The sequence below is a fragment of the Scyliorhinus torazame genome, chromosome 16, assembly GCF_047496885.1.
Source record: "Scyliorhinus torazame isolate Kashiwa2021f chromosome 16, sScyTor2.1, whole genome shotgun sequence".
Lineage (NCBI taxonomy): Eukaryota > Metazoa > Chordata > Chondrichthyes > Carcharhiniformes > Scyliorhinidae > Scyliorhinus > Scyliorhinus torazame.
In genome coordinates this window covers 74,545,912-74,564,517 of record NC_092722.1, presented here as the reverse complement: position 1 = coordinate 74,564,517, position 18,606 = coordinate 74,545,912, and the positions used below count along the sequence as shown (strand labels likewise).

Below are 18,606 nucleotides of genomic sequence, written 5' to 3'. Positions count from 1 at the left end.
AACTTGTTAAAAGAAAAATTGTTAAGATAAAGAATTAATTAAGTTGTATAAGTTATACAAGTTTGTGTTAAGCAAATCGTAAATTCAGTTCTGAGTCGAGATCAGAGCTAAGCTTGCAGGTTGCAGGAATTCAATTTGAATTTTCAAACATTTTAAGTTTTAAAAGAACACTGTTAAAACCTTTTAAATAATGTTGCCAAGTAGCAGAAATTGCCATTGGTTATAAATAGGCAAATAAATAAAAAAGAAGCGAGCCAAAGTATGAAAGCTAAAGAGTTAATTAGATAATGGAGACAATATTGTCAACATGAGAGGGATAAGATCATGCTATTAAGTTGGCAAGAAAATGCCCTTAAAATGGGGATTCCAATTAGTGAAAGGGGGAACCAGAAAACTCTGGAGATCTTGAAAAAGGAGTGTGCATTCAAAAAACGCGCAAGTAAAGAGAGGGTGGACTCGAGTTAAAAGAAAAGAGCTACGTAGTTCAATGGCTGGCCTTGCATTGACAGAAGGAGATGAGGACCTAGAGAATTGGACCATGTCGGGTAGAGTCCCGACTGCACCAGTAGCATTGTCTGCACTAATTCCGGAACCACCAGGGTATCATAATTTATATCCTGTCACTGCTCCCCAGATTCAAATCATGCCAGCCCCTCCAGCCCCTTCGGTTGATAGCTTGGATCCTATTTCAGCATCTTCACCATCTGTTAGAGAAGGGGTGCTCTGATCAACAAGCCCAGTTAGCTCTGGGACCCGATCTCGGACAATGAGAGAGGGGCCTGATCCTATCCAGAAACAATCACGCATACCACCTAGATCCCTTCAGACTGATATGGTAGGACAGAAAAGTATGAGAACAAAGAAAGAGGATGGGAATGGTTCTGAGGAGCTGGAGCTCCCCCTAGTGGAAGGGAAGGACGTCAAAGTCTTTGAAGAGCCAGAGGAATCCACTAGAGCGCCCCCTAGTGAGACTCTGAGAGAGTTGCCGATAAGGAAAATACCAAACCCTGATGCTGTAACGGGGACCGCCCAGCCCACGATAGACATTTATTTCCCATGGAGACCCAGTGAGATGATGGCATTTCTGGCTGCAATCCCAGACAGGAAGAAATCTCCTGCTGCTTTTGTGGATTATTTGAGAACTACCATCTCAGTTTGTCAAGCTGATTCAAGGGACCTCTGGGCCCTAGTCCAGCAGGCTTTAACCCCAGCAGAGTACCGCAATCATCTCAATCACTTGAATTATGCTAGCCACGCCGCACTCCTTTGGCCCATGCTTTGGACGATGATAGACGGGCACAAATCCTGAATGCGTTGAATGTCACATTTCAAAAGCCCATAAACATTTCTGCTATCTTATACCTTAAACCTAAAAAGACTGAAGAGCCAGAGGAATTTCTGAAACGTTTTAATGAAATCTATCGTGGGCAGTCAGGCGACTTGCCACACCAAAATGGTCAGAATTCCCCTCAATATTGTGCTATGTTAATGCAATGCCTACCACCTTCTGTGGCTACTGCCGTGAAATGTAATAACATGAATTGGACAGAGAACGACCCTTCTCAGATGGCCAGGGCAGTCTGATTTTATTGGAAGGAGGGTGTAGGCCAGGAAGGAGGCTCAGTTACAAAGATTAAGACTGAGTATGTAATGAAAAAGGATGATCTGAGACCCCAACCAGCGGCAGATACGGTGGCTTACCAGCTGGACCCCCAATATTGTGACCTTGGCTGGATGGATCAACATGGGGTAGGATATCAAACCCACCCAAATGGACCCTCAGCTCCTTTTTATGGCCCACCGTATGCACCAACAGCTTTACAACCGCCGCCCCCTCTGAGGAGCCATTGGTCGACTGGGAAAAGAGGACGGGGCAGATGTAGAGGAAACAATACATGTTTTAACTGCAGCCGTGCAGATCACTGGCAACAGGAATGCCCCTTTAAAAGACGGGCAGCAGAATGAGACTACCCGACCCAAAGGAGGGGGTACCCACCAAGGGGAGGACAGACGAGGTACACTGACTTCTCCCAGACAAACCCTTTCCCAACACAAGATTAACTAGCTAATTTAGTCATAAGGACTCTCCAATCGGACAGGGAACCTATTATTTCTCTGCAGATAGGAGATCAACATTACCCATTTGTAATCGACACTGGAGCAGCCATGTCTTCGGTGCAATCAGAACTTCAACTACCACTACCCGACCACACCCAGCAATTGTCGGGGTTCCAAGGACAGGTGTGTGAGTATCCTATTTCTGAACCTGTGACAGTCACTTACGAGAATAAGTCTGCGGATCATCAGTTTGTGGTGACTACTGGATTGGACTGTAACTTGTTGGCCCGAGATTTACTGTGTATTTTCCAGCTACAGCTAGAGTACGGAGACAAAGGGGTAACGGTTCAATCATGGAGGATGAGACAACAGTGCTATATTTCTATTACACCCCAGTGGTGGACGTTAGACATTGAACATTCACTGCACCATGTTACCCTGGCCTATGACAGAACCGGACAAAACAGGGAGTTGGAGGACAAATACCGGCTGTTAATTGGGACCGAATGGCCAGTCAAGGTTACAGCCACAGTCACGGGAAAAGAAGGTACAGCCGATTTTGTTACAATACCACCACATTTATGGCCACAGTCAGCTTCTGTAGGCCCTCATATTACACGTCAGGTCCACGTCCAGTACCATGCCAAGGATCTGGGGCCTATGGTAAGGAGGGCAGTGGATCATTCAGATCCAACAGAGTACGCACTTCAAGTCACGCCAGACGGCACTGCCATAAAATATTTTGAGGTCCCTGAAACGATTAACAGTCGACTTCAGCCAACCCACAGCTCTGGAAGAATAGGGGATTCCTTATCTCGGCCAGCACGGAAATATCTCACCGGGGTTTAGTTAATGACCTACTGCAGGCCCTCCTTATGCCCGCGCAGATTTCCGACCCCAGTTGACGTTGGTAATGAACAAGCAGATTGTGCAGCGCAGACAGCCGCGCAAGTTCAGCAAGTGATGGTGCCTAAAATGTTAAGTCAGACTTAACGATCTGCTATAAATAGGTCTGCTTCTGACAAGCCAATGCCAACCATCCAAGACGTCATAAGGTTATAGGAGGACGCTCCTGAGAGTGATAAACAAATGTGGAAACGGTTAGGTTGTACATATGATTCTGTTTCCTCTTTATGGACCACGCCAGCACATCAGACTTGTATGTCTGATGTACTGGCTTTATGGGTCATCGAATGTGTACACTTTGCAACTCATTGTGGGGCTCGGGGGACTAGTGATTTGTTGCTGGACTCTTGGTGGCACCCTAAAATGCAGGGGTTGGCCCAGAGAATCAGTAATCGGTGTTTGATTTGTCAGCAAAATAACACCGGAAAAGGTATCCCTTGTGGGAAGGGGCAAACCCTGTTGCCCAGTGGTCCCTTTGAGACGCTCCAAATGGATTACATTGAGTTGGAAAGGTGTCAATGTTGTCAATGTTATAAATATGTTTTGGTCATTGTGGATGTGTTCAGCAGATGGGTTGAGGCGTATCCAACTACCGATAATAAAGCTGCTACTGTGGTTAAAGTTCTGATGCAGGAAATCATTCCCCGGTACGGTATACCAGCTCAGTTAAGTTCTGATAACAGGCCTCATTTTATTGGACAGATTAACTTAATAGAGAGTTCTGCTCCCAGTTGGGCAAATGCCAGCAGTTACACTGTGCGTACAGACCGTAGGCGGCCGGGTTGGTTGAGAGACACAATCAGACCCTCAAAACTAAATTGGCTAAATGAAGAGCAGACAGGGGACTGACATGGCTTAAGTTGCTCCCCGTTGCCCTCTTCCAGCTGCGGGTTACGCCTGTGGGGCCGGCCGGCTCTCTCCTGCCGAGATCCTTTATGGCAGGCCCTTAGAACTCCCTAGAACCTGCATGTTCCCAGACTGGTTCAGTTTCACCATATGACTGAAGAAATGACCACCTATGTTCTAGCCCTCACTAAGGTCCTCAAAGAGCTCCATGGCCAGGTCCGCGCGACTCACTCGCCACCGCCCCATTACCTAGCTCACTTTCAGTGCAGCCCGGTAGTTATGTCATGGTCAAAAATTGGACTCGGAAAGGGTCGGAGCCGCGATGGGAGGGGCCCTTCCAAGTTCTCCTTACCACCCCCACTGCAGTTAAAGTGGAGGGGCGGAGTGCTTTGGTCCACCTCCACCACTGTAAAAAGGTTGGTTACTAACCTGCCTCCCTTCCCCAACGCTGTTTTACAGGTGTGAAGTATGATGGGATGGCTGCGCACCGCCTGTGTAATCTTCGGCCTCACCTCGCTTGGAGTGATATCGGCGACGGACATGGAAAAGGGAAATATCATCTACATCTGTAACCCCAACCAAACTACAAGGACATTTTGTTTATGCAGAGGTGATTTTCTTCGCTGCCCCCATATACGAGGACATGGTATCATCTCATGGAAGGTCATCAGGTTAACGGACAATGCAGGACTCATGAAGCAATTGCACCGGTCCCGGCGATGGGAAGGGAACATTATATGGACATTGCCTTGTTTTTGGAGTACATGTAAATTTGATTTTGGATGTGTTAAGATTGGTGCGATAAAGGTAAAATCAGACTGTTAGGAGAGGGTAGGAAGAGGTTGTGAGAGAGAGAGGGGGACTAGAGAGAGGATTGGGCGTGTATGAAGGGGAGTACAACTAGAACGTAGGTTATCAGGAGATACACTTAATTCATTTAGGACCCAGACTGAGGAAAACCCGGGTAGTATGAATCTCTTCTACCAGATTTACCACCGCTTGTATGGCCACGGACGGGTTGTCTGCTCCCCGAACCCCGCAGCGGTGTCTAGGTTATTTTCTGTTTCACCACTTTGGGGCACTCCCCAAACGGTGGTTCATTGTCAGCGTTCCGAGCCACCGCCCGAGCAAGTCACTCTTCCTTACGATCCGGGTTCCGTACCACCGGCTATTTGCCTTCCCCTTCCTCGGGATAATTCCCACTCACAGTACGATAGGCTGCAACAGTGGAGGGCGTACATACCTAGCCACTTCACTCCCAATAGAGACTCCCGGTAGCACGAGAATTGTTTCGGCAGTGACGGATACGGCTGTTTGCTGGTAGAGGTGGAAACGAATATAACATGTCAGTTCCCCACCTGTACGGACAGGATGTGTCATATCACTCAGGTGCCTGGCCAATGTGTCTGTTACAACACCACCTGCATTCCATTGAACGCCGGCCTCCAGCTCCTTTGTGGCTGGGCGATTGTCTCTCATATCACTGTTGGGACTAGGGCTTTCCGCATTGCTGGGAGGCCCGAATGGGCGTTCCAAAGCTGGATAAACTGGGAGGTATGGGGGGTTCCTTGGCGGTTAGCGATAGGAATTACTTTATTTGTGGCCTTACCATCCTGGGAAACGAAACCTTGGGAGCCCTCAGGGCAATAACCAAGGAATTGCCTCAGTTGCGGTTGTTTGCAATGCAGAACCGGTCTGCTCTTGACTATCTTCTGGCCCGTGAGAGTGGGGTATGTGCAGGGCAAGTGTATCATGGGAGGTCAAGACCTAACCGTGGCACTCGGCTGCATCTTTGTGGGCCTGGCCATCCTTAAATGCGTGATGGGTAGAATCGGGGTGCACTGGAACAGATAGATGCCCCTAGAATCTTGGCTGTTAGGATCCACGATGGTGCAGCGGATGAAGGGGGGCTGCAACAGGAATTGGAAATGCAGCGACGAATCTTTTAGATGAGGGACCGTAGCTACGGATTGAATAGATAGGTTATCATGAAATGATAAAAGGAGGGAATGACGAATGTGATATAAGATAGTTAGTTTAAATATTAGTTACAGTCATGTAGATGTAGGCCAGTTTAATTCTAGTGAGTTCACAAAAGACAAAAGACAAAGGATTTCAGCAAGCATGGCAAGGAAGGGGGAGGAGTGTCTGGTAGAGGAGGGGAAAAGGATGCTGGGTAACAAGAGGCCCAGGGTTAAGGAATGAGAAGTGAGCCAATTAGGGTGTATGGCCAGGTCAGGAAGGGTATAGGATGACCTATGGGAATCTGTATGTGAAACTTGATGCCATTTGAATGTATTTGCAGAGATCCCTTTGTCTCGGACCTCATTCGTTTCCAAGGGGTCCAGGAGACTGGTTCTGTGTTCTGTGTCCCTGAGAAGCGAGTCAGACTTGCAAGTTGGATTAAAATAAATAATACTATGCCTACAAATCCATCTCGAGTTTTATTGAGGCCAGGCTGACAGGTAAAGAATTCAACATTTGTCACCCTAGCAAAGACAGGTTCCAGACACGGTCACTTTTGGAATCCCCCCGAGAGTGCCCCAGTACACGCAGTCCAGGTCTCGCAGACCAATATTCAAGATTTAGCTCAAGCCCAAAAGGAAGACGAAAAGCTCCGGGAAGTTTTAAAAAGTAACTTCCCAGCTCCCTACGATAAGTACAGAAACGCTTTAACAGCACACGATGGCATAATTTTAAAAGATGGTATTTATGTGGTCCCCACCCAAGACAGAAACCAAATTATCTGCCAATTCCATGACAACCATGGACACCAAGGGATAGAAGAAACTCTTGCCCACCTCAGACCTCTCCGCTGGTGGCCCGATTTAAAACCCAATGTGATGCATTACATTGAAAATTGTTTAATCTGCTCCCAGAACAATCCAGACAGATATACGAGGAAAGCTCAGCTCAGTCACACCCGCTCTGTTAATGGCCCCTGGACTAATTTACAGATTGATTACATAAGTCCCCTACCCCCCTGCAAGAATGGTTTTAAGTATGTGTTTGTTGGTAGTAATCGACACCTTCACGAAATGGGTGGAAGCTTTTCCATCCAGAACTGACACGGCAAAAACAACAGCCAAGATCCTAACGCAGCACATCTTCACAAGATGGGGCCTTCCCCATAGTATAGAGTCAGACCAAGGCTCACATTTTACAGGATGTGTCATGAAAAATGTCCTCACAATTTTCGACAAAAATTCCATATTGCCTCTCCCCCCCCCAATCAAGCGGAATCATAGAGAGAATGAATAGAACCCTCAAGGTAACCCTCAGGAAAATGGTGCAACAGCACAATACCACATGGACACAGTTCTCCCCTTTGCACTCATGTTCATAAGGAACACGGTATCCACTTCGACAGGATACAACCCCCACACCCTCATGACCGGACGACCCATGAAGGGAACAGAATACTTGTTAGGGCTTGATTTGCCCAGCCCCACAGTCACCGCCCTCACCCATGAGAAAGTGGTACAGCAGATTCTCGATAATGTTAAAGCAGCCCAGCTCGCTGTTAGGCTTGGTACGCAAAAGAAACAAACTAAAGTATGTTTTGAAAAGACAGTACACGCCACAGAATTTTCAGTAGGGCAGCAGGTCATGCTCTCCCTGTACAACCCCAGTTCATTTCTTTCCCCCAAATTTGCAGGATCCTACTTCATTTCCGATAAAGTCAACCCCTCCGTTCATAAGATCACTTATCCCAATGGCAAGTCAGGATGGTTTCACGTAAACCAGCTTAAGGCTTATGGCACACAGAGCAACCACTCACACCACATCTCACCTGCAGCAGCAGACAAACACGGCCAACCCATGGACGGCCTATTCCTACCCTCCCCCAACCAATCCAGCCCATCCTCGGACACCACGTCGACTCCACCCCCAGAGGCATGACTCCGCCTCTCCCTTCATTTGACTGGCACTGGAGCGGGTCCAGCGGAGATTCACACGGATGATCCCAGGAATGGTAGGCCTAACATACGATGAACGTCTGAGGATCCTGGGATTATATTCATTGGAGTTTAGGAGGTTGAGGGGAGATCTAATAGAAACTTACAAAATAATGAATGGCTTAGATAGGGTGGATGTAGGGAAGTTGTTTCCATTAGCAGGGGAGACTAGGACCCGGGGGCACAGCCTTAGAATAAAAGGGAGTCACTTTAGAACAGAGATGAGGAGAAATTTCTTCAGCCACAGAGTGGTGGGTCTGTGGAATTCATTGCCACAGAGGGCGGTGGAGGCCGGGACGTTGAGTGGATTTAAGACAGAAGTTGATAAATTCTTGATTTCTCGAGGAATTAAGGGCTATGGAGAGACAGCGGGTAAATGGAGTTGAAATCAGCCATGATTGAATGGTGGAGTGGACTCGATGGGCCGAATGGCCTTACTTCCACTCCTATGTCTTATGGTCTTATGGTCTTATGGACTAGCACCGACAGCGACAGTGACAGCACTGATACACTAAACCCCATGTACCCACCACACGATTTCAATTCTGCACCAATTCCCACTCCCAGCGACTCCGAAAAAGATTCATTCGACCCCTTTGAGACCACATACATAAAAGCCCCTGAACCGGGCCCACCGCCCGATGACGATAGATTGCCTCCTACCGCCTCCAACCTCGACACCAAACATTGGCACCACGACAATTCCTGCCGACTCATCCGCAACACTGAGATGGACCCCACTTCGCCCCAAGCAGCCTTGGCACAGCTACTCCAGTCACGAGTGCGGCAACCGGGAGAAAATGATGACTCAGAGTCTGACTCCCACCAGACGAGCCCCTTTGCAACTCTTTTCGCTATAGAGCAATGAGGTGTCCAGATGATGGTAAAAAGGAACCAATTGAGATTTACGGTGTCCTTTGTTCTGATGGAGCCTGCCCGATTTTGTTATTTTAGTTTGCCATTTTTAAATGTTGAATGTTTGTATTGCGTCCGACCCTTTGTTACAGTTTATTCATGGCCCCACGCCAAATTGCTACAGTCATAACTACTCTTCTGATTCGACGGCAATCATAAGAGGCAGTATCCACGATGGACACAAATTCTTTCCGTTCTTGTCCGGTCACCCAGGCAGTGGAGTAACGGCAATGATCCCCGCCCTGCCTGAGGACCCCATCTGGTCAGCTATGCTCGGGTAGTGCACCTACGGCACTGGTAACCGTCCTACCCGGGGTTTCCACCCATTCTTGTCCCGCCGCAGCCCATACGCACCCCATTCGGATATTTTGGTTTGAAACTCTTCCTGTTCTTTTAGGATGTGGTTTAAAGAATGCTCTTTGCCACAAGTTTTGTTTATTTTCCAGCGGCCCTTAGGTCGCTATCTCCCACATGCGATTTACATCCTCAAACACTTGGATGGAACACTTTGCTGCTGGACGGAGAAATTGTCCGTCCACTCAGCACATCGACCGCACAGACTGCGAGACTGCTCGCGCTGTAACAGTATTTTTTTTTCCGGATGTCTTGTCCCCAAAAATATTTGGTTTAAAAAAAAAATGAGGGAGTCACATATGGTGACAAATCTAATGGGCAATTGATAATAAAAGGACAGACAGACAGACTTACGAGATCTTAAACAAGGTAATAACAGATATTATGCTTGTGTCCACAGGAAATCCAGAACGACAGAAGACAGAGGAAGACCAAGAAGGAAAAAGAGGACATGAAGACAGACATCATGATCTACATTTGGATCTTCGTGGGATCACTACAGTTGCGCGCGGACGCGACCTCCCTGACCCAGGCCGTGAATGTTTCCCATCCCTGCCACACACCACACAGAGACAGCCACTGACACACCAACCTGGTTTGACAACCTTATAAAATGGTATTCCCTTTCTTACAGTGTAGAAGCACTGTTAGTCACAGCAATACTCTGCAGTGTCATCCAGACACTGAGACTTCAGAAATGGCGAAGGAAAGCCTCCCGCACTCCGGGCTATACACTCCGACCCCCTATTTTCGGACTCCAGCAAACCCCCCAACTCTCTCTAAGTAAATAAAGTGCTTCGACTAATTTTTTTGTTTGTTCTAATAAAATAAGATGTGAAATTCTGTACTTGACCGTCAAGATACAGAGAAATGTAATGCTGCTATTATATAGTTTATACTGTTTGTAAATTGTTTTGATTGACTAAGGATAGTTTAGAGAAGGATAGTTAGAGGTTCCCGTGTTTTAAATGAAAAAGATATGTAATGCATGCTTGAATGTTATAGCGCCCCTTAGAGGTTTACAATGATATGATGTACATAAAGCAATTTAGGTAAAGGTTCCAATCCATAGGACAGTGTAGGACAGAACTTGTCCTTGATTTTGGGTGTTCGACTTAGGCAGAGAACAAAGAAGATTCAGTAATATGATCCTTCACGCTTCGCATTGAGGATCACAAGGAGGGTGTGTAGCCATCTGGGATGGCCACTTTCAGTATACAAAATGGACACCCGCAGAGCCTATAGGGAAAAATGGACAATACAACGCAACAAGCAGGCACAGAGCCTGAATGTATATTTGGAAGGCAGTCTGCAGACGGAACCGAAACTCTGGGTCGATTTACATATTGATGGCCCATCTCCGGGAAACAAAGAATGAGTGCTCAGGTAGCCGATACTGTCCCAGACATTCCGGCGCCACTACCACAACCAGAAGACACAAACAAAGCAAGGCCAACGGCCACCTAGGACACGCCTAGCCATCAGGGCACCCGCTCCTTTATTGGCTTAGATCGATGACAATGATCAAGGAGCTGCCCAATTAATTGGGACCAAGTTTAAGGCCCGCCTAAAAGCACGCAAAGCCCCTCCAAGTATAAGAAGGAACCCCTGCCAAAGGTTCACTCTCTTGGATTCGGCTCTCAAGCGGAGAGACCCTTCCACCAGCATCACCAGAAGCAAGTAAGTTCAAGGTCAACGCTCGCTACCAGACGGACGACCTTAGCTGTACTCCTGTTCCTCTTCGAACCCAACAGCCTCAGATCCGAACAATGGCCATTGTTCCTCTGACCTAAGTGGGCACCCGGTGTTAAGTATAGGTGTTAGTGATAGAGATAGTTTAGCCTGTAGTGTTATTGTGCATGAGTAAATCATACTGTGTGTAAATAAAGTAGTATTGACTTTGAACTACCTAACTGGTGTATTGGCTGTTTGATTGGTATTCGGGTTGAACCTTGTGGCAGTATCGAGAGATACCTGGCGACTCTGAAAGCATACGCATAATTAGGATTAAGAAAAGCGACCTTATTAACCGCCATATTTATAGCAAGTAAACAGAGCAACAGGAGCCACAGTGCTATCCACTTGTGCCCTATATTTATGAATCACTCTCTCTGTCTTTCTCTCTCTTACCTTAGGGTATAGCACAGGGTAGAATCGTTCAACAGTAACATCTTCATTCACCAACTGGAAGACAATACACATTACATGAGGCAAAGTTTAATCTCTCCAATCACGCACCCTCACTTTATATTCAGTGTCGGCATCGAGGAATCTCTGGGAAAGGTACACTACAGAGCTGCTTCTACATTACCCTGACAGTCTAACCCCCCCCTCACTTTATACCCAGTGTTAGCATCAAGCACTCCCAGAGGCAGTTACAATACAGAGCTCCCTCGACATTACCCTGACAGTGTAACCCCCCCTCCCCACGACTTTACACATAGTGTCAGCACTGAGCACTCCCAGATACAGGTACAATACAGAACTCCCTCAACATTACCTTGACAGTATAAACACCCCACTTTATACCAGTGTCAGCATCAAGCTCCCTCAGCATTACCACAGCAGCATAACCATACTGTACAATGAATAACCAGCAAATGTAACATACCTTTGCCATCTGAACGGCATTTGGAATTTCGGTCAGGGACGAGACTGGAATTGTGTCAACATGTGTCTGCAATTTTGTCCTTGAGGAATAAGAGACAAAGGTATTTTAAATTCTAATTTGTTGCTTCAAGCAGCACTAAATATTAACTTACTTATGTTGCGCATCAGAATGAGAGGGGTACGGCACTGTCAGAGGGTCAGCACTGAGGAAGTGCTGCACTATCAGAGGGTCAGCAGTGAGGGAGTGCTGCACGATCAGAGGGTCAGTACTGAGGTAGTGCCGCACTGTCAGAGGGTCAGTACTGAGGGAGTGCTGCACGATCAGAGGGTCAGTACTGAGGTAGTGCCGCACTGTCAGAGGGTCAGTACTGAGGGAGTGCTGCGCTGTCAGAGGGTCAGCACTGAGGGAGTGCTGCACTATCAGAGGGTCAGGACTGAGGCAATGATGCATTATCGGAGGGTCAGTACTGAGGGAGTGCTGCACTGTCAGAGGGTCAGGACTGAGGGAGTGCTGCACTATCAGAGGGTCAGGACTGAGGCAATGATGCATTGTCGGAGGGTCAGTACTGAGGGAGTGCACATTGTCAGGTGGTCAGTCCTGAGGGAGTGCGATACTGTCAGAGGGTCAGTACCAAGGGAGTGCCACAGTCAAAGGGTCAGTACTGAGGCAGTGCTGCACTGTCAGAAGGTCAGTACCAAGGGAGTGCTGCACTGTCAAAGGGTCAGTACTGAGGGTGCACTGTACTGTCGGAGGCTCTGTACTGAGGAAGCGCAGCACTGTCAAAGGGTCAGTACTGAGGAAGTGCAAATTGTCGATGGTTCAGTAATAAAGGAGTGCGGCACTGTCAGAGGGCCAGTACTAAGAGAGTGCTTCATTGTCGGACGGTCAGTTATGAGGGAGTGCTACACTGTAATAGGGTCAATACTAAGGAAGTTCTGCACTGTCAGAGCGTCAGTAATGAGGGAGTGCATATTATCGGAGGTTCAGTCCTACGGGAGTGCCACACTGTCAGAGGCTCAGAACTGAGGGAGTGCTACACTGGAGGAGGTTCAGTACTGAGAGTGTGTGGCACTTTCGTAGGGTCAGGAAAGAGCGAATGCGATACTGTCGGAGGGTCAGTACTGAAGGGGTGCTGCATTGTTGGAGGGTCAGTACTGAGGGAAAGCTGCACAATCGGAGCCTCAATATTCAGGGAATGCCATGTTGTCAGAGGATCAGTATTGAGGGAGTGCACATTGCCTTAGTATTGACCCTATTACAGTGTAGCACTCCCTCAAAACTGACCGTCCGACAATGCAGCACCCTCTTAGTACTCTCCCTCTGGGGCAGTCCTGAGATAGTGTGATGCAGTCAGAGGTTCAGGGCACGTGATTGCTACACTGTCAGAGGGTCAGTACTGAGGGAGTGCTGCAATATCGGAGCGTCAGGACTGAGGTAGTGCTGCACTGTCGGAGAATCAGTGCTGAGGGAGTGCTGCACTGTCAGCGGGTCAGTACTGTGGGAGTGCTGCATTGTCGGAGGGGCAGTACTGGGCGAGTGCTGCACTGTCCAAGGGTCAATGCTCAGGCAATGCCACACTGTCAGAGGGTCAGTACTGAGAGAGTGTTGCACTGTGAGAGGGTCAGTACTGAGGGTGTGCCACACTGTCAGAGGGTCAGTCCTGAGCAAGTGCAGCATTGTTGGAGGGTCAGTACTGAGGGAGTGCTGCACTTTCCAAGGGTCAATGCTGAGGGAGTGCAGCATTGTCAGAGGTTCAGTACTGAGGGAGTTGAGTTGTTTTTTGAGTTCATTGTCTGTGGGTGTTCAGTGTTTTGGGGGTTTGATGTTTTGGGGATTTAGTGTTTTTGGGTCCGGGTTTTTGAGCTTCAATGTTTTGGAGCTCTGTGATTTAGGGCTGTGTTTTTGAAGTTCGGTGTCTTGGTGTTCCCTTGTTTTTGTGATTCAGTGTTTTGGGTTTCAGCGCCTATGGAGGTTCAGTGTTTTTCAGTGTCAAGTGTTTATGGGGTCAGTATTTTTCAAGGTCCAGTGTGTTCGGGGCTCAGTGTTTTGGGAGCTCAGTCTTTCGGGGGCACAGTGTTTTGGGGGCTCAGTGTTTTGGGGGCACAGTGTTTTGGGGGCTCAGTGTTTTGGGGGCTCAGTGTTTTGGGGAATCAGTGTGTTCGGGGCTCAGTGTTTTGGGGGCTCAGTGTTTTGGGAGCTCAGTCTTTCGGGGGCACAGTGTTTTGGGGGCTCAGTGTTTTGGGGGCTCAGTGTTTTGGGGAATCAGTGTGTACGGGGCACAGTGTTTTGGGGGCTCAGTGTTTTGGGAGCTCAGTCTTTTGGGGGCACAGTGTTTTGGGGGCTTAGTGTTTTGGGGGCTCAGTGTTTTGGGGGCTCAGTGTTTTGGGTGCTCAGTGTTTTGGGGGCTCAGTGTGTTCGGGGCTGAGTGTATTGGGGGCTCAGTGTTTTCGGGGCTCAGTGTTTTGGAGGGCTCAGTGTTTTGGGGGCTTAGTGTTTTGGGGGCTCAGTGTTTTGGGGGCTCAGTGTTTTGGGGGCTCAGTGTTTTGGGGGCTCAGTGTGTTCGGGGCTCAGTGTTTTGGTGGCTCAGTGTGTTCGGGGCTCAGTGTTTTGGGGGCTCGGTGTTTTGGGGGCTCAGTGTTTTGGTGGCTCATTGTGTTCAGGGCTCAGTGTTTTGGCGGCTTAGTGTTTTGGGGGCTCAGTGTTTTGGGGGCTTAGTGGGTTCGGGGCTCAGTGTTTTGGGGCTCGGTGTTTGGGGGCTCAGTGTGTTCGGGGTTCAGTGTTTTGGGGGCTCGGTGTTTTGGGGGCTCAGTGTTTTGGGGGCTCAGTGTTTTGGGGGCTCAGTGTGTTCGGGGCTCAGTGTTTTGGGGGCTCGGTGTTTTGGGGGCTTAGTGTTTTGGGGGCTCAGTGTGTTCGGGGCTGAGTGTTTTGGGGGCTCAGTGTTTTGGGGGCTCAGTGTTTTAGGGGCTCAGTGTGTTAGGGGCTCAGTGTTTTGGGGGCTCGGTGTTTCTGGGGCTCAGTGTTTTAGGGGCTCAGTGTTTTGGGGGCTCAGTGTGTTCAGGGCTGAGTGTTTTGGGGGCTCAGTGTGTTCGGGGCTCAGTGTTTTGGAGGGCTCAGTGTTTTGGGGGCTTAGTGTTTTGTGGGCTCAGTGTTTTGGGGGCTCAGTGTGTTAGGGGCTCAGTGTTTTGGGGGCTCGGTGTTTTGGGGGCTCAGTGTTTTGGGGGCTCAGTGTTTTGGGGGCTCAGTGTGTTCGGGGCTCAGTGTTTTGGTGGATCAGTGTGTTCAGGGCTCGGTGCTTTGGGGGCTCAGTGTTTTGGGGGCTCAGTGTTTTGGGGGCTCAGTGTGTTCGGGGCTCAGTGTATTGGTGGCTCAGTGTGTTCAGGGCTCGGTGTATTGGGGGCTCAGTGTTTTGGGGGCTCAGTGTTTTAGGGGCTCAGTGTGTTCGGGGCTCAGTGTTTTGGTGGCTCAGTGTGTTCAGGGCTCGGTGTTTTGGGGGCTCAGTGTTTTGGAGGCTCAGTGTGTTCGGGGCTCAGTGTTTTGGGGGCTCAGTGTTTTGGGGGCTTAGTGTTTTGGGGGCTCAGTGTGTTCGGGTCTCAGTGTTTTGGGGGCTCGGTGTTTTGGGGGCTTAGTGTTTTGGGGGCTCAGTGTGTTCGGGGCTCAGTGTTTTGGGGGCTCGATGTTTTGGGGGCTCAGTGTGTTCGGGGCTCAGTGTTTTGGGGGCTCAGTGTGTTAGGGGCTCAGTGTTTTGGGGGCTCAGTGTTTTGGGGGCTCACTGTTTTGGGGGCTCAGTGTTATGGGGGCTCAGTGTGTTAGGGGCTCAGTGTTTTGGGGGCTCGGTGTGTTCGGGGCTCAGTGTTTAGGTGGCTCAGTGAGTTCAGGGCTCGGTGTTTTGGGGGCTCAGTGTTTTGGGGGCTCAGTGTTTTGGGGGCTCAGTGTGTTCGGGGCTCAGGGTTTTGGTGGCTCAGTGTGTTCTGGGCTCTGTGTTTTGGGGGCTCAGTGTTTTGGGGGCTCAGTGTTTTGGGGGCTCAGTGTGTTCGGGGCTCAGTGTTTTGGGGAATCAGTGTGTTCAGGGCTCAGTGTTTTGGGGGCTCGGCGTTTTGGGGGCTCAGTGTTTTGGGGGCTCAGTGTTTTGGGGAAACAGTGTGTTCAGGGCTCGGTGTTTTGGGGGCTCAGTGTTTTGGGGGCTCAGTGTGTTCGGGGCTCAGTGTTTTGGGTGCTCAGTGATTTGGGGGCTCGGTGTTTTGGGGGCTCGGTGTTTTGGGGGCTCAGTGTTTTGGGGGCTCAGTGTGTTCGGGGCTCAGTGTTTAGGTGGCTCAGTGTGTTCAGGGCTCGGTGTTTTGGGGGCTCAGTGTTTTGGGGGCTCAGTGTTTTGGGGGCTCAGTGTGTTCGGGGCTCAGTGTTTTGGTGGCTCAGTGTGTTCAGGGCTCGGTGTTTTGGGGGCTCAGTGTTTTGGAGGCTCAGTGTGTTCGGGGCTCAGTGTTTTGGGGGCTCGGTGTTTTGGGGGCTTAGTGTTTTGGGGGCTCAGTGTTTTGGGGGCTCAGTGTGTTCGGGGTTGTGTGTTTTGGGGGCTCGGTGTTTTAGGGGCATTTGTTTTGGGGGCTCAGTGTTTTGGGGGCTCAGTGTTTTGGCGGCTCTGTGTGTTCGGGGCTCAGTGTTTTGGGGGCTCGATGTTTTGGGGGCTCAGTGTGTTCGGGGCTCAGTGTTTTGGGGGCTCAGTGTGTTCGGGGCACAGTGTTTTGGGGGCTCAGAGTGTTAGGGGCTCAGTGTTCTGGGGGCTCGGTGTTTTGGGGGCTCACTGTTTTGGGGGCTCGGTGTTTTGGGGGCTCGGTGTTTTGGGGGCTCACTGTTTTGGGGGCTCAGTGTTTTGGGGGCTCAGTGTTTTGGGGGCTCAGTGTGTTCGGGGCTCAGTGTTTTGGGGAATCAGTGTGTTCAGGGCTCAGTGTTTTTTGGGGGCTCAGTGTGTTCGGGGCTCAGTGTTTTGGGGGCTCAGTGTGTTAGGGGCTCAGTGTTTTGGGGGCTCGGTGTTTTGGGGGCTCACTGTTTTGGGGGCTCAGTGTTTTGGGGGCTCGGTGTTTTGGGGGCTCATTGTTTTGGGGGCACAGTGTTTTGGGGGCTCAGTGTTTTGGGGGCTCAGTGTGTTCGGGGCTCAGTGTTTTGGTGCCTCAATGTGTTCGGGGCTCAGTGTTTTGGGGGCTCAGTGTTTTGGTGGCTCAGTGTGTTCAGGGCTCAGTGTTTTGGTGGCTGAGTGTTTTGGGGGCTCAGTGTGTTCGGGGCTCAGTGTTTTGGGGGCTCGGTGTTTTGGGGGCTCAGTGTGCTCGGGGTTCAGTGTTTTGGGGGCTCGGTGTTTTGGGGGCTCAGTGTTTTGGGGGCTCAGTGTTTTGGGGGCTCAGTGTGTTAGGGGCTCAGTGTTTTGGGGGCTCAGTATGTTCGGGGCTCAGTGTTTTGGGGGCTCAGTGTGTTAGGGGCTCAGTGTTTTGGGTGGCTCGGTGTTTTTGGGGCTCCCTGTTTTGGGGGCTCAGTGTTTTGGGGGCTCGGTGTTTTGGGTGATCACTGTTTTGGGGGCTCAGTGTTTTGGGGGCTCAGTGTTTTGGGGGCTCAGTGTGTTCGGGGCTCAGTGTGTTCGGGGCTCAGTGTTTTGGGGGCTCGGTGTTTTAAGGGCATTTGTTTTGGGGGCTCAGTGTGTTGGGGGCTCGATGTTTTGGGGGCTCAGTGTGTTCGGGGCTCAGTGTTTTGGGGGCTCAGTGTTTTGGGGGCTCGATGTTTTGGGGGCTCAGTGTGTTCGGGGCTCAGTGTTTTGGGGGCTCGGTGTTTTAGGGGCATTTGTTTTGGGGGCTCAGTGTTTTGGGGGCTCGATGTTTTGGGGGCTCAGTGTGTTCGGGGCTCAGTGTTTTGGGGGCTCAGTGTTTTGGGGGCTCGATGTTTTGGGGGCTCAGTGTGTTCGGGGCTCAGTGTTTTGGGGGCTCAGTGTTTTGGGGGCTCGGTGTTTTGGGGGCTCAGTGTGTTCGGGGCTCAGTGTGTTCGGGGCTCAGTGTTTTGGGGGCTCAGTGTGTTCGTGGCTCAGTGTGTTCGGGGCTCAGTGTTTTGGGGGCTCAGTGTGTTCGGGCTCAGTGTTTTGGGGGCTCGGTGTTTTGGGGGCTCAGTGTGCTCGGGGTTCAGTGTTTTGGGGGCTCGGTGTTTTGGGGGCTCAGTGTTTTGGGGGCTCAGTGTTTTGGGGGCTCAGTGTTTTGGGGGCTCGTGTGTTAGGGGCTCAGTGTTTTGGGGGCTCAGTATGTTCGGGGCTCAGTGTTTTGGGGGCTCAGTGTGTTAGGGGCTCAGTGTTTTGGGTGGCTCGGTGTTTTGGGGGCTCCCTGTTTTGGGGGCTCAGTGTTTTGGGGGCTCGGTGTTTTGGGTGATCACTGTTTTGGGGGCTCAGTGTTTTGGGGGCTTAGTGTTTTGGGGGCTCAGTGTGTTCGGGGCTCAGTGTGTTCGGGGCTCAGTGTTTTGGGGGCTCGGTGTTTTAAGGGCATTTGTTTTGGGGGCTCAGTGTTTTGGGGGCTCGATGTTTTGGGGGCTCAGTGTGTTCGGGGCTCAGTGTTTTGGGGGCTCAGTGTTTTGGGGGCTCGATGTTTTGGGGGCTCAGTGTGTTCGGGGCTCAGTGTTTTGGGGGCTCGGTGTTTTAGGGGCATTTGTTTTGGGGGCTCAGTGTTTTGGGGGCTCGATGTTTTGGGGGCTCAGTGTGTTCGGGGCTCAGTGTTTTGGGGGCTCAGTGTTTTGGGGGCTCGATGTTTTGGGGGCTCAGTGTGTTCGGGGCTCAGTGTTTTGGGGGCTCAGTGTTTTGGGGGCTCGGTGTTTTGGGGGCTCAGTGTGTTCGGGGCTCAGTGTGTTCGGGGCTCAGTGTTTTGGGGGCTCAGTGTGTTCGTGGCTCAGTGTGTTCGGGGCTCAGTGTTTTGGGGGCTCAGTGTGTTCGGGCTCAGTGTTTTG

The 18,606-nt window shown here is 50.2% G+C and overlaps 1 protein-coding gene across 3 annotated transcripts in view; it reads right to left on the bottom strand.

Moving 5' to 3' along the window:
- The window catches only part of LOC140392880 (rap1 GTPase-activating protein 1-like), a 297,081-nt gene that overhangs the window by 52,537 nt on the left and 225,938 nt on the right, over window positions 1–18,606 (bottom strand). For all 3 annotated transcript variants that reach the window (XM_072478632.1, XM_072478634.1, XM_072478633.1), the window contains 2 exons: window positions 11,650–11,728; window positions 11,169–11,222 (listed from right to left, as the gene is read on the bottom strand). In XM_072478632.1, coding sequence (XP_072334733.1) covers window positions 11,169–11,222; window positions 11,650–11,728 — 133 coding nt within the window. The remainder of the gene's footprint in view (window positions 1–11,168; window positions 11,223–11,649; window positions 11,729–18,606) is intronic.